This window comes from Nannobrachium achirus (genome assembly GCF_963921795.1).
Source record: "Nannobrachium achirus genome assembly, chromosome: 11".
NCBI lineage: Eukaryota > Metazoa > Chordata > Actinopteri > Myctophiformes > Myctophidae > Nannobrachium > Nannobrachium achirus.
The window spans coordinates 53,211,308-53,227,228 of record NC_137820.1 but is presented as its reverse complement, the minus strand read 5'-3'; the positions used below and the strand labels follow the sequence as shown (position 1 = coordinate 53,227,228).

Genomic DNA, 15,921 nt, shown 5'->3' with positions numbered 1-15,921 from the left:
CAACTGTTCCAAATAAAATAGTATTATTATTATTTTTTTAGATAATACAATGCTACCTACTGGTTACCAAACAATGCATTGTTTATCCTCTGCCTGCCCTCCAAGATGTGTGAAAGTGTTCTAATTTAGGTATAATTCCATAATTCCAAAGTTGAATTGAACGTAACAGAATAGAATTTAGCTGGGGAAAAGAAGCACAGAGGCCCTAGTGTATTCACTGGTGGTGCTTAGTTTGTTTTAGTAAAGACGTCCATACTTCCATGAGTAAACACCTAGCATGAGGAGAGTTTTTAAGAGCTCTTGAAGGTGTCCCATAAACAGTTTTAATGCCAGCAGAGAGCAGTTTCCCTCTAGGAAAAGGAGACTGGATGGAAAGTAGATGTAAATGGAAAATTCTGCATAGTGAAAGTAATTTTATTAGATTTTTTAATAGATTAAAATAACTAAAATTATTTAAATCATACAATCAGCCATAGTAATATGTTTTGTAATATTTTAACAGAGTGCCAATACACTACTCTCGGGCCTATTTTGTTTTTACTGGAGGTTTTTTATAGCGCACTCATGCCTAATGCACAGTACTAACCCTAAACCAAATGTATAAGAATTCATCAATGAGCAAATATCCAAACATGTATGTTTAGTTGATTGTCCAAGTAGTTTATTATAAAATAACTAAAGCCCAGACAGACAGAATATATAGAACAGATTTTTTTTTTTAAATACTCTTCTGTGAGGAATTAGACTGGAAAATGTATTACTTCTGTGGTTCTTTAAAGCGGTTCTCAGCCCTAGGGAAGATTCATCTATTTCTCTTCGCTGTACCTTCCTCTTCTTTTATCTTTTTCTCTTTACATCGTCTCACCTTCTCTGAGATAATCTAGTACTTTCTACAAGAAGCCCTCGTTGTTTTTTAAACTAAACCATACCACCGCTGGCTGGTATTTATTTATAAGATCTTATCAATCTCAACAGGGCTATTTTGGATAAATGAAATTTAAACAAAAAACCTCTTGACTCTATAATACTAAATGGATTTGGACAAGTCAACATCTGTCTTTCACTCAGACAATACCATTTCTTCTTTATTAGTTTCATTTGATGCCCTTTGGCAGGTCACAACATGAACTATGTTGTGAGTCCCTGCGTGCCTTCTGAGATATAGGCAGATATACGGACTGTGGCTTCTTATTAAGTGACACTTATCTGTTCAATGAATGCAGCTATCTCCACTGGAAACCGCAAGATTGGAATCTTTTTATTTCCTTTTTCATTATAAGTGTGCCTGTGACACAAACAAGAGATGTAAGACAAGGATGTCTATTGTCTACCATCCTCCTGCTCAAAATAATGTAAGGCAGTGGCTGTCAACTCCAATCCTGGGGACAGGGAGTACAGCTGGTTTTCATTGACATGGAACCATGGGACTGACTTATAGTGGGATACTGTATGCAACTAACAACCACCTGGTTGAAGAGAAAACCAGCAACGGCCTTAAGCGTCACTCCCAGCGGGCACGATAAAGATAAATAGTTATGTCGGCATTCACATCAATTATGTCAGCGTTATCGTTGTGGTTGTGATTTTTAAAACAATATCTTTATCGTGCCCGGTAGGAATGACGCTTTTGAGTTTAAAACCACAGTTTAGGCACAATTAACTACCTGGTTTAATAGAAAACAAGCAAACTCTTGGAAGAGTTGAGACACAGTTGAGTTTGGTTGAATAGAAAACTAGTAAATGTTGGTCCCTTACCAGCAAGGTTGAGAATGGTAAAATTAACCAAGCAATTTTACTGTTTGAGAACCATAGGTGTGTTGTCACTTTGGACTACATACAATGATCTAACTTTGTAACAGAATTGATATTAAAACCATATACATTATGTAATTTTATTTTCAATAGGCCTACATATACTGTAAGTAAATAATACATTAAGTGCTTTCACAGGTTCACATGGTGTTAAATACACTGAAATGAGCAGCTGTTGGAATATAACTTATAATATCTTACAGTGTACCACCAAGGGGTACCAGCTATTTAGTTATCAGCCGTGAACTCTGATAACCCCTGCAGGCATGTGTTTTTAAAGAAGACCCCCGTCAGACTCAGAGGAGATATGCCATTGAGTGATTGAGGCCTTGACCACTTAATCACCCTAAAATCCACTGAAGCAAATAAAAGAACCAAGAATGACTTGCCCTCTGACAAATAGACGTAGAGCTACCTAGAGAAGTTAAAATGCAATGCGTTTCATTAGTCTCTGAATCCAATGCCAGAGATGTTGATCTATTGAAAGTGATGAGGTTCAGTTGTAGGAGTTACAATACAATGCATTTCATTAGTCTCTGCATCCTCTGCCAGAGATGTTGATCTATTGAAAGTGATTGAAAGAAAGAGGTTCAGTTGTAGAACAGCTGTGACTGATGTGTGATCAGGGTCTGGGTTGTCCACAGGGTTTCACTGGAGGCAAAAACACTGCCTCAATGTGATTCCCCCTCTGTGGCGCGTGTTTATTACTGACATTTGGTTTGGAAATGGAATGACGGCATGCACTCAGGCAGGCACGTGCACACATCAAAGGGGGCTTGAGCCCCTGCCCTTTTATCCGTCTGTAGAAAGTGCCCTCTCCAGACCATGAATGCAGTTTATACTTTGGTGAAAGAAATGCAAATGCCCTCTTTCCATGCTATACCTGAAGGCAGCTTTCAAGAGACTTGCTTTGAACAAACTCTCCTGAACTTGAACGCAGCATCTTGTGTTGAAAGAATTGCCCTCTCTGTGTAGAAATCCATGCCGTTACGCAACATCTCTTGTATTGAATTCATTATGCTTAGTTCAATGTAGTATATAACGCACCGAAAATAGACGACCTTCAAGCTCACAACACGTTGCGTCGCAGCGCAACGCGTTGTGAGCTTGGAGGTCTGCTATTTTAGATATTTCCACCAAAGTCCCTTTTAGAAATTTCAGCCCCTGCCTCTCTTTAACATTCTCTGCACATCCCTGCGCTCAGGCCTTCATGACAAACTGGACACCTTGAACACGAAGGAATTACAAAAACAATGTGTTTGTTACTTCCTTGATCTGTCTCTGTTCCCAGGAGTGTAAATCTGTGGTGCATGGAGATGTGATGTTCTGTTGCTTTGTCAGTGTCACTGAGGATATATATTATGTTGCTGAAAGATTGAGGCTTTAATGACTTAATTACCCCCCTTCATCCCTCAACCAAAAGGTAAAGGACTCCATCAACAGAATGAAGCTGCCTGGGGGCTCTGTTGGGTCAGTGGCATCAATCAGAGTTTACAGTGACCGTATCTTTCACAGTCAGCAGTTAACCTGGGTTTGTATTGACCGCCGCAGGTGATAAATATATCCTCTCTCAGAATATAGGCTTAGTTACTGAACATGAGATGGATGACAGACACGCAAATCAAGACTGAGCACAACCCTGCTCTTCCCCTGATAATCCCCTCGCTATTGTCTGTGAGATTACTACTCCCTCGCACTCTAGTCTCTAGTCTACCACCCTTTCATTAGCTGCAGATGAGCACCAAAGCAATGGTGGGAATGGGTGGGAAAACAATGCTGTTCAGCTTGCACACCAGCAGGGGGCACCAACCAAACTAAATCAGTTTAGATGCGAAATGATGGAGTGAATGCAACTTATGCAAGTTGTTGATGTCCATGTTTTGCAGGTGGTGTGTGTGCAGGATGCAGATCATTCCTGCAGCGCGTGTCATGCAGTGGGGTTTCTAGCTTCCACATGCCGACAACCGCTGATTACAGTCGCGAGGTTTGACCGCCGACCGTGCTGACCTTTTTTCCTCCTTGGCGAACAGGCCCTCGGTTCCACCACAGCAGCCACACAGAGTAGACACACCCCTCGGGTATATACAGTCACACACATAACACACCCTGGGCCGCGGGCGCACCCCTTGGTAAGTGCGTCAGAAAATATACCCTGAGGTAGCAGTAGCCTTCTGCAAAATACAGAACAGACACAGAAGGAGTGCGTTGAGAATTAACTCAGGTTTATGTTGCTGCACAAGTCAATTTACTAATTGGCCAATTAGTCATTTTAGTTTTAGATCAATACTTTGCAACTTACCTATAGCTACATCTACAGTATAGGCCTAGTATTTGTCACACTGTTTTTGTAATAGACTCCTTTTTACAAGAATATGAAATAGACCTACATGGTCTGAGGACATCTGGGCCATTTCAAAGGTAGATATTAGGCCTACTAGGCTATGTTTTCTGCAATAGCAAAGTTACGCATAAGGGAAGCAGTGATCGTCTGTGATTATAATGTGTAGAATATTTAACCACAGTCATGTAATCATATCTTATAGGGTGATGGGGGTGTATAGAGTCAACACATTCTTGAGTTTTAATATGGTTCAAGAAGTTCCATCACTTAGGCTAATATTTGTGAGATGCCTGCCTGCAGGTTTACCTCAACAATCAGGGTTGGTGGATGCTTAATTAGAGACATCTAAATTAAATCATAAATAGGCCCGCTGTTCTAGACTGCAGTGTTATATGTTGATTATCAAGGGATTCGTCTACAAAAGGGAATTACAGAAAGTGAGTGACACAACTTGTCTTCATACCCATTACATTTCTCTGTGTTATTATCATGGTTTCCAATCACTCCAGTTTCAACTGCCCTCCTTTTTCAGGAAGCGGGACAAAGGGGTTTTTGTCACCCCACCGTGATTCATGGCTGAGACACACAGTTGGTTTAGCCTTTATTATAACTTAGTTACGGCTGAGCGCGCACCGTTCTAAACTTGAAGACCATAGCTGTGACTCACACTGGACTGGTCCTGGTCCCGCTGCTGGGAATGGAAGTCAGGTGAAATGGGCAAAAACAATGACAATTCATCAGCAAAACATGGACCCAACACCATGACTATACTTTTTCTTTATCTCAGACCTTTGCTATACATTTTTAGCCTAATTGTCACGGGAATTACCTATTTTAATAGGCTCTTGGAGGTTCATTTTGTAAAAAGTTAAATCATCAACATATTTCTATTTTGTATAACATAAATAATTAGCAACTCGACTAAAAACATTTAAAACCACCTTTCACACACCTGAATCCACGAGAACCCTCAAGTCTCCGCGGAGAGGAGAGGGGAGAGGAGAGGAGAGGCGGGGCATCAGGGACAGCAGCGTTTTGGAATACCAGGGTGACCCCCCCACGCACACACATAGCCTGCCATACTACACATACACGCACGCGTCTCATCCTCGGAGATAAGTGACACATGTCTTGTCCTATGTTGTAAATTGTAATGTGAAGATAGAGAACTCCAACTTCTCTAACTAATAAGAGAGAAAATAACTATTTAGCGCGCGCGCCACACACACACACACACACACACACACACACACACACACACACACACACACACACACACACACACACACACACACAGCTGGAAACAACTGTAGGAGAAGAACAGCTTAATCAAAGTCCGACACCGCATCACTTTGGAAGACTTGATCAAGGAGTCCAGAAAGAAGAAGTGGACACTGTCTGGACTGGACACACACTGTCTGACCCTCGCATCATCCAGAGAGCGCATCAGGAATATGATCTGAACCGCAGGAACACTGGAAAACACATGCCGACTAACAGGTGAGTTTTAACGGCTATACGCTGTCAAACTAACTCTGGTAACTGATTCCGTTAATCCAGTGGTTCTCAAAGTGGATTTCGGGGACTATATAGTCTATGGGTTCCTTTATGGGGTCTAAATTGACCCATACAAGTCTAACTCTGACAGCATACAAATGGACTCTAACGGGTCCATTTGGTTCCATTTGTATGGTGTCAGAGTTAAGGGGAGACCTTCAAACTCACACTAATTTAAAAGTTTGAGAAACACTGCATTAATCCATTTGTTAATGGATTTTCCATTTGTCTTTTAACTGCAAACAAGGCACCATTCGGTTAAAAATTTAGCCTACAGTCTCAGAGTTACATAGCATATGGATATGGATAAACGCTGAGGATCTTTTACGCATGGTGCGTGCCCGTTTTGTTTATTGTGATTGATGCCATAGCCTACAACATCCTTGACGTGTGCGTCATTTATCGTTTTATGGTTTTTCGGCTACTGTTTTGCGTTACTTTATTTCACGTGGTTTCTAACGGCGAGCGACTCAGAGCCCGAAAGAATGCCCGATGAATGATGGACAAGTGTAATAATTGCAGTCACTCCTCCGGAATTCGCGCTGTTGAAAACGTGTTGTTTTGAAATTCACGATCCTGTACACTTGCTTCAGATGGTGTTTTCTCTGAGCCCCCCTGCTATGAGTCACTTTCCTCTCGATTTCACTCCTGCACTGACCAGACTGACCCCCCTTTGTGTGTTCAAACAACCCTGACCAACACTGGTGTTAAATGAATCCTGTCGGATGCAGGTGGCGAAATAATCGTGTGAAGCTAAGCTTCAAGTTTTTTCTATTATTCCCCCCCTTGCTCATGTATTTTTACACAAATAAATAACAAGTTACTCACACACCACGTTTTTGCTGCTGCACACACACCTGCTCCGTTTGTTATGTTCTACAACAAGGGTCTTCAACAGGGGGTCCGGGACCCCTAGGGGGTCCTCAGAGTTACTATAGGGGGGCCTCCAAATCTTTGAGTGATATATATTTTGTATATTAACCACTTGAACTTTAGTGTCCATATTCTGAGAAATGTAGCCAAAAATAGAAAATCTACAAGCTCACAGCGCCTCGCGCTGCAAAGTGTTGTGAGTTTGCAGATCTTCTATTTTTGGCATAGAGCTTTGGTGTATTGGGGAAAAAGAGTAGATTAAGTACAGAGTGAAAGGTCAAGTTTATATTGATGGTTCAAGTTGTTAAATATCTGAAAACACAAACTGACATGAATCCAACATACACTGATAATTGTGTTGTCAAACAATGAAACTATATGTAATCTATGGAAAGGTTGTGGGGGTCCCTGCTTCATCTCTCAACTAAAGGGTCCCCTTGGCCTGAAAATGTTGAAGACCCCTGTTGCACAATCTATACAGCTTACTTGTGCTGTTGTTTGTTATTGTATTGTATTGTTGAGAGAAGTAAAGTAAGATGATCATGGGATTATTATTAATGAGTAATGTTTTGATCATTCAATAACATTTGGCACTGATCATCATGCACCATTTGAGGATAGCATCTTAAAAAGGAGCAATAACTCAGCATTGTTTATGATTAAGTTGGATTGTGGTTGACATCCACTGTTTGTGGTGAGTCAGTGTGAAAGGTTAGATTCAGATATCATGCAAATCTTAATTTTGCAAATGATCTGGTGAATGGTCTCTCTCTCTCTCTCTCACTCTTTCTCTCTCACTCACTCTCTCTCTTTCTCACTCTCTCTCTCTGTAAAAGGATCTCCCAGTGGATTGCCATTTAGGCGCAGGGCTATTTATCATTTTGCGCGGCGGGTCTCCCCCCCTTTTTTAATTGAGTTTATCTAGCGCTCCCTTGAGAACACTGTCTAAACTTAGCCCTGTGGGTTGCATTGGCCTTCAGACACAGAGTGAGCCGCACTCTGTGTGTGTGATTCACCGAATTGACTTGTGCTGTGGCCGGTTGGGAAACAGAGCTAAAAGACCACAGACGTGCAGCTCGGTCAACGTCGTGGCTCACTGCTGGCTGGTCTGGGGTCAGGGGAGTCACAGTAGAAGTGCTGATGAAGTTGATGTCAGTCTTTGTGAGGCCATAACGCAACAAGACACACAATCAGCAATGATTTCACTTTTGATGCTGTTGTACAGTGAGCAAACCATGACACCAACACACAGTAGCTCCAATTGTGAGACTGATAATGGAACATGAGTCTCTCCCAATGATCCTTATTTAGTCAGAGATTCCTGCTTTTTCCCTGCTTTTTCTACACCGTCAGACTTGAAACAAGTAGGCCCATCTGTTCAGACATTTGTATGGTGATAGAACGCTGATTTGTAGCCATTTCTTTGATGAATATATTTTTTTCTCTCGCACTCCTTTGTTCTTTGCAGCAGGAATGCTTTAAAATTGTCATCTCTCACTTTGCTGTCTCTTATCTTTGGAACAGGATGAAGCTCGGCTCAGTGGAAGCCTCTCTCATGGCTGTGCTGCTCTGGGCGCTGTGCCCCTGGGTGAGAAGCCAGTGTGATCAATCGCCCCAAGACTCCAAACTCAACCTCTCGGTGACCTATGACCTCCCCACTTTCACTGCCAACAGCACCATCCAGAACCTGGTGACGCTGAACGGCATCGTATACGTCGGAGCCGTCAACCGGATCTACGCCCTGTCCCCTGACCTCAAGGTGCTGTCAGAGTTCCACACCGGGCCTCTGTTTGGGAACCAGACCTGTTCTGGAAGCAAGCAGGAAGGTGCCGGTGAGACCCAAAGGGTGGACAACCACAACATAGCCCTGCTGGTGGAGACCATTTACGACAAAGGCTTGTTCAGCTGCGGCTCGGCCGACCACGGCGTTTGCAGACGGCACGTTCTCGACGAGGGTTCCGGCCTTCAACCCGTCGACCAGGAAGTCTACTGCTTTCAGTCTAAATTCCAAGCCAGCGACAGATTTCAACCCAGCGACCCCAACCGGGTGACCAGCCCGCTGGGCTCCCAGGTGCTCAACGTCGAGAGCAACGTCATCCATTTCTTCGTGGGGAACTCCGAGTTCCCCGGCCCGCGCAACGCCTCCAAAGCCACCGGCGATGAGGAGCCCCACACCATGTCCGTGAGGAAGATGAAGACGAGCCAGAACGGCTTCACCTTCTTCTCCAACCGCTCGTACATCGACCTGATCCCGCCGCTGCGCGGGAGCTACCACCTGCACTACGTCCACTCCTTCCACAGCGGGCCCTTCACCTACTTCCTCACCGTGCAGAGGGTGAGCCACGACTCCGAGGCCTACCACACCCGCATCGTCCGCATGTGCTCCTCCGACCTGGAGATCCGCCGCTACGTGGAGATGCCCCTGGAGTGCATCGCCCCGGACAAGAGGCGGCGGCGGCGGCGGCGCTCCATGGAGGACCTGAAGGTGTTCAACGTGGTGCAGGCGGCCACCGTCACCAAGGTGGGCCACGACCCCGACCTGCAGAAGCAGCTGAAGGTGGTGGAGGGAGACGACGTGCTGTTCGCCGCCTTCGCCCGGAGCAAGCCCGACTCGCCGGAGCCCACCGCCCACTCTGCCGTCTGCGTCATCTCACTGGAGAACATCAACAACCTGTTCAAGAGATACATGAAGCAGTGCAACACCGTGGACCCCTACCACTTCACTGGCTCCGACAAGAAGTCCTGCTACAACGTGGTAAGACCTGTGGCCGGCGTGTGTGTGTGTGTGTGTGTGTGTGTGTGTGTGTGTGTGTGTGTGTGTGTGTGCGCGCAATCGCGCATGTGTGAGTCCGTGTCCTTGTCCGCATGTGTGAGTGAGTGAGTGAGTGTGTGTGTGTGTGTGTGTGTGTGTGTGTGTGTGTGTGTGTGTGTGCGCGTGCATGTGTGACGTGTATTTTTGTGTGTGTGTTGGGGGGTTGCATTGACAAGTTCAGAATTGTCATTTTAAAAACCCCAGTTTTTGTTTCCAGCTTTCTGTGGGAAATTGAAATACTCGTGCATATCTGTTCCAACGATAATCATTATGTGATATCATGTGAGATTTGACTGAACAGAATATCTTTCACATTGTTTAATAATACCTTTTCAGTCTATGCTGTGTCAATACAAGACAACCACAGTAGGTCAGTGGTTCCCAAACAGTGTATCGAGACACGCTGTTGTGCCGTGAGACAAGTCCAGGTGTGCCTTGGGATTTTGTGACAACCACACATTATTATTGCAATATTATACAACTATATAAAAAAAGATCAGAACTCTGTGCTCATTTCCCAATTATGGCAAATTCCATACACTAAATATTTACCACTTACTATTTTGGTAATTTAAAAACACATCTCCATTAAAAAAAAAAAAAAAGATCTCAGCACTTCACATCATGACACATTGCGAGCTTGTAGATTGACTTTTTTAAGTGGTTAAGTTATCTTTCCTCCCTTCCCTTACAATGAAACAAAAATGGCCATAGTCTCAACTTAAGGTGCTGTTGGTAAAGCCAGTCACATGTTTGTTAACCCTGACAGACCTGGGTTGATTATCTCCTCATACCATTACGCCCGGTTCCTCCCACCCCGGAGGTCTTCACATGCTCCCCTGCCTCGTCTCTGTCCTCCAATCCATCAAAGTAGGCCGGATCAATCCGTTAAATCACCTGATCAATAGTGACATGAATTTAACTGTCCTTGCAGCCTGTCAGAGGAGCCTGTCAATATCTGCACATGCCTTCTCTGACATCATCATTACCTGTTCCCTGGGTAGTACATTAGCGGCACAGAGTCGTCAGTGTATTACCCATGGTCGGGTGACTCGGGTTCCTTTGAACGAGGATGTTAATTAATAGGTTTTTAGCAATTACTTTTAAGGTATTTCTGATTCATGAGTAATAGTGTACAGTATAGACAACAAAGAGGGGATGCTGTGCATCATCATAGTTCATATGCTTGATTTGCACGGTGATGTACTGTTGGCATGTGGTGTTGTGAAACATGTTTGACACTGGCACAATTGGCACACTGGCACCTTTGTTCAGATCGTAAAGATAAGGCAGGGATCATTAACCACTTAACCACATTGAGCCCTAACATCCCTGTTCTGGGCATGTTAGGCAAACATTCAGCGTAAATAGCAGACCTACGCGCTTACAGCGCATCGCAATGCAACAAAATGTTTTGAATTCTTTTGCCTTTATTGTAGCTTTAATGGGTATTGACTGTATGTGCAGTGTAGGGAGGGTGAGGCATTCATAGTGGGATTGAGATGATTCTCTGTATATCTGACACCTAACTAGGCCTATATGAAAGTCAAAAGTGTAACTTGTTTGAGACTTTGGTAGTTGTATACCCACTTATTGCAGCACTGTGGCTTTAGCATTTCAACTGGATCGGGTGATTAAAGTTGATGAGATGGATTCAAACAAACCTTTGATCTAGCGAATGCATGGTCTGCACCGTAGATGGCTGATGCACCAGGACACTGGCTTCCATCAATTACATGTTGGGAGTTTTCACGGGGGGTGGGAGAGGAATGCATGGGGGGCATTGAGGCATCGAGACATTGCATATCTGCCTATCAGCGAGCCATGATGAATGGCTCTGCAAAAACAGGACATCAGCAGCTGGGCGGAAGGTGATCCCATGACCTCCCAGGGTAGCCTTTTGCACTGCCCATGCCTTATCCATCTCTTCTCTTCTCTTCTCTTCTCTTCTCTTCTCTTCTCTTCTCTTCTCTTCTCTTCTCTTCTCTTCTCTGCCCTCAGCACTTACAATAAACACCTGTTGCATAATGTGGTAAAGTACAAAAAACCCATCTGTAACGCCTAAATGCTTTCTGATTTGTTTTGGTAATTGGTAAGAGTCTGCAAATGTTATCACAAAGTGTACACGTTCCCTCCAAAAAAGACATACCGCTCTGGTTAAATAGTCATTTGGATCGATCAGTGCAGGAGCATTGTTTGGAAGCTTTTATGAAATGCTTTACAGTAACAATGCATTTGTTTCAGTTTGTGGCTCAGTGGGAATTGAATATCTAACCATGTGCTGTGCCCATCTTTATTGGCAGCATCATGGCAGTTGCTTAGACTTAGATTACTCAGAAGTGAGAGAGGAACATTTGTCTTATCAAACATTCTTTTCCCCTTGACTCATTTGATTACACGGTAGAGAATAAAGCATGACATCAGTTTTGCTTGAGGTGCAGGAGTTTCTCTGTGTTCTGTGTAATTATGAGCACTATTGAATCATTCAAGTGCAGCTTTTCTAGCAGACAGCTGTGTTGTCTCTGAGTCTGGACTGTGTTCATTCACTTTCTGATCCCTTTTCCACTTGTCTTGACACACACACACACACACACACACACACACACACACACACACACACACACACACACACACACACACACACACACACACACACCACACACAAAATGTGTGGAGCAAAGACAACATGACAAGACTTATGAACACAACAAAAAACTTTCATCTCATCCATCCTGAACAAGAGACGAGTGACATGTAAAATCTGCTCGTTTATAACATTCACACTTCAGAGTAGGGATGGGACGATACGCGATATTATCGTTTATCGTGATCAAAAACACTCACGATAATCGTATCGTGGAGATTTAATTTATCGTGATATCGTCCTCCGTCATGCACTGGGAGCAATTCACCTTTTATTTGCTGAGATCCATATCCGGTACCACTTAAACCCTCTATAATTGGTAAAAGGTACTTATAATATACCCACTTGATACAGTCTTTTTTTCACTCTCTATCAAATGTCTTTGCCGAAAAATAGCCGATCTACAAGCTCACAACTCGTCGCGTTGCGACGCGTTGTAGACTGCTATTTTTTGGCAAATTTTCCACCCCAGGATAATGGATTTTGATTATCGCGATAATATTGTAAATCGAGATTTCTTTTGTCACAATAATCGTGATGTGAAATGTTCGTATCGTCCCATCCCTACTTCAGAGGTGAGTGAACTGTGGTCCAAACACTGATCACACATCCCTGTCTGACTAATGATCACAATATGTCCAGAGTTGAATGGTCGGAGCCAAAATACCTTTTAACAGAAAGCAATAACACAAAAGTGTTTTCTTCTGAACAGAGGTTTTTTAGAGGTTGACTGGTATTCCCCTCCTGTCAGGGAAAACACAAATTCATGTCCAGAAAAAGACAAAGGAACGTTCACTAACTGACCACCTGATCCCTGCTCGTTGTTTATAGCTGGGAGTTGAAGGATCTAATCATAGCCCTGCCTAATAGATTTATGGACCATATTCAGTGGCATATGGCAAGTAGGCTCTCCCTTATCGCGAATTAAGACGGCGATAAGTGAAGGCCGTAAAATCATAAAAGCTGTAAACGCTCCAGCGTTGCGGTGTTCCGCAGAGACGTGCGCTCCAAGCTTAACACTTTGGAGATTATTTCAGCTCCATCGACATACTCTTGTGTTTCTGGGTGGAAAACTCCCCAACGGGAATTTTTAGAGGAGGCTGGGACCCTGTGTGTAAGAGCATGTTTGAAGTCTTTAAGTGGTGGTTGTCAACTCTGTGACGCTCCCCCTCTTAACTCCAATTTAAAGAGAGAGATACGTATGATAAATGATGTAACGGCGAGGCGGCTGTGTTTTCGTCTGTTCGCTTGACGCAGCGCGGCTGTTTTCGTTTTCAGGCTTCTACACGGCCTATTTATGTCCAGAGGGGGTTGCTGTCAGTTACAACACAAAGCACAGATCAGCAGAACTAATTACGATTCCTCACTATGACATGGTACACAAAACATCAGAGAGAGGCTCTTTAAACTATCGATCTGACCCGTGGAGCTCGCTACATAGTACTTGATGATATTAGTTTAAAGGAAAGGAGAGAAATGTGGAGCCATTTTGCTGATGGGTAATGCAATGTGTAGAGGAATGGCATGATGGGGATGGAATGTCCCCAACACGACTGGCACCCACTCTCATAAGTCTAGAGAGAGAGAGAGAGAGAGAGAGAGAGAGAGAGAGGGGACAAACACTGAATGGGGAGGGGTAAAAATAACCAACAGCCAGGGACGTGCTGGCCATTGGGAAAAGCGGGACAACTCCCGAACGGCCGGTTCATTCCCGGCCGCTCCAGGCCGGCCATTAGGAAAAAAAATAAAATAAAATGTCAGCCTTCGTTCCATTTTGGGGGCTGGGCAGTCAACCAAGTAAATCGTCACTGTCGGGCAGAAACCTCGTATCTCCAAGTTTCAAATTTATACAATTTTTCGCAAAAGGCCGTTGCACAAAAGTAGTGAAAACAGCAGATCTACAAGCACACAACGCCTCGCATCGCGAGGCGTTGTGTGCTTGTAGATCGGCTGTTTTCACTAGTTTCTCTATAGCGTGCAATGAGGGCCTCTCCAACTCTTTTTCCCGGGCTGAAGCAGGGGCCCAGCACGTCCCTGCCAACAGCCACATTTGAGGTCAAAAATATCATTGCATTACCATTGATTTGCGAAAACCCACGAAATGCTGATTGCTTTTAAATTGAATCTGTGGCCTGATTGATTGCAGGCTTTGTAATATAATTCCAGTGGAAGAAGCTTTTTGATGGACAGTCATTTTAATTAGCCTCCTTGTTTTAATGAGCAAGTTTCAAACAGTGTCTGGAAGAGACACCAAGCAGGACACCATTGCGGCGCTCGGGGCATTGATTTTATGTAACGCCATCAAGCAATCCCTGTAATAATTCCTGATTATGATACAGAATAAGGATCTGTTACTGATTCCCAGCATCCAAGACACATTAAATTAAGAGAACTTGCCAGTCTGCAGTATAGTACTTGCATTGGATTTGCTTAGATATTATTTGCAGATAATGAAGCATTTACATAGAATAGCATTGAGTAGAAGGGGGGGGGGGGGGGTACAGTTTAAAATTACAAGTCTTTATCACAGGGTTTATTGTGATGGGTAAACACAGCTGAAGGTAATGACATTACAGTAATTGTGGATGTGTTTAATTTTGGTGTTACTGTCAGCATCGACAGCTCCTGTAACCTATAATTAAAGCTGCGATCTGTGCGTTTTATGTCTTCTCTGGACAGATTGAGTTGATACTTATTAGGCTCTGTGCATAACTTAAGGTTTCTACCATGGTGGTCATACTGCTTGCTTGACTGTCACGGCAGCAGATTTAGTAGTCCGATGACTTCGGGAAGTCTTCGGACTACAGTCATGGCTTCTACTGTATAGTAGACTCTGTACTCTTTACTACAGTTGTGCACAGAGGCTATTGGTCTTTTAGTTAAAGTAGTAATGTAGTCAAGAAAAGCTGTGGGAAACTGAACTGTAACCAGAAACTGGTACTGTATGACTGCCATGGTAGAAACCGGAAGGTATAGCGGACTACTGTAAGTTCATTCAAGTCAATTGGGACTGTATCACCCGCCATTCAAACCCGGGTCTCCTGTGTGGAGAAACAAATATCTACTACTGAGGGCGGCAGTGGCTCAGGGGTAGAGTGGCCGCTTGGCAACTGGAAGGTTCCCAGTTCGATCCCGGGCTTCCACAGAGTTGCTGTTCAAGTGTCCTTGAGCAAGACACTAAACCCTTAATAGCTCCCGATGAGCAGGCTGGTGCCTTGCATGGTTTCCTCCGCCATCAGTGTATGAATGTGTGTGTGAATGGGTGAATGTAATGCACAGTCATTGTAAAGCGCCTTGGATAAAGGCGCTATATACATGCACCATTTACCATTTACTGCTCATCTGAGGGGAATCCATGATTTGTTGTTCCTGCCATTTCGGTGGGTTCCGCGGCTGATGTGGAACACTGCTATCCCCACATGCCTCAGCCTGCTCATACCACCACTAAAGTGGGGCAGCTGAGCCCTGCGCTGTTCTTCTCAGGTCACAGCTCACAGCAGGGCCAGTCTCCCAACAGCAGGTAGCTCAACAAAAGAATGAAAATACTTGTTAAGCTCTTGCCCTGTCCTGTCCTGTCCTGTCCTGTCCTGTTCTTCTCTATTCAGAACCACATAAGCCATCGTTTTGATAAGGAAGTAGTACACGTAGTACTGTGTATGTGTGTTGAGAGAGATTGGATATGTTTTGTTTTGATAACCTGCACCTCACTCAGCTCAAAAGTACGTACACACGAGCGCGCACATGCATGCGCACATGCATGCGCACACACGCACACATTGGCCAAATGCTATAATTTTAGAGCATACGTATCATTATCTCCCCATCCCGACCGCATCATAAATTTATATGTTCACGTATAAAAGTACATGTGTCTGATGAGAC

At 43.9% G+C, this 15,921-nt stretch overlaps 1 protein-coding gene across 1 annotated transcript in view; it reads left to right on the top strand.

Moving 5' to 3' along the window:
- Nucleotides 1-5,213: 5,213 nt before the first annotated feature.
- The window catches only part of met (MET proto-oncogene, receptor tyrosine kinase), a 101,808-nt gene continuing 91,100 nt past the window's right edge, over nucleotides 5,214-15,921 (top strand). Inside the window, exons 1-2 of the mRNA XM_080737408.1 lie at nucleotides 5,214-5,653; nucleotides 8,108-9,338. Coding sequence (XP_080593534.1) covers nucleotides 5,640-5,653; nucleotides 8,108-9,338 — 1,245 coding nt within the window. The 5' untranslated portion in view covers nucleotides 5,214-5,639. The remainder of the gene's footprint in view (nucleotides 5,654-8,107; nucleotides 9,339-15,921) is intronic.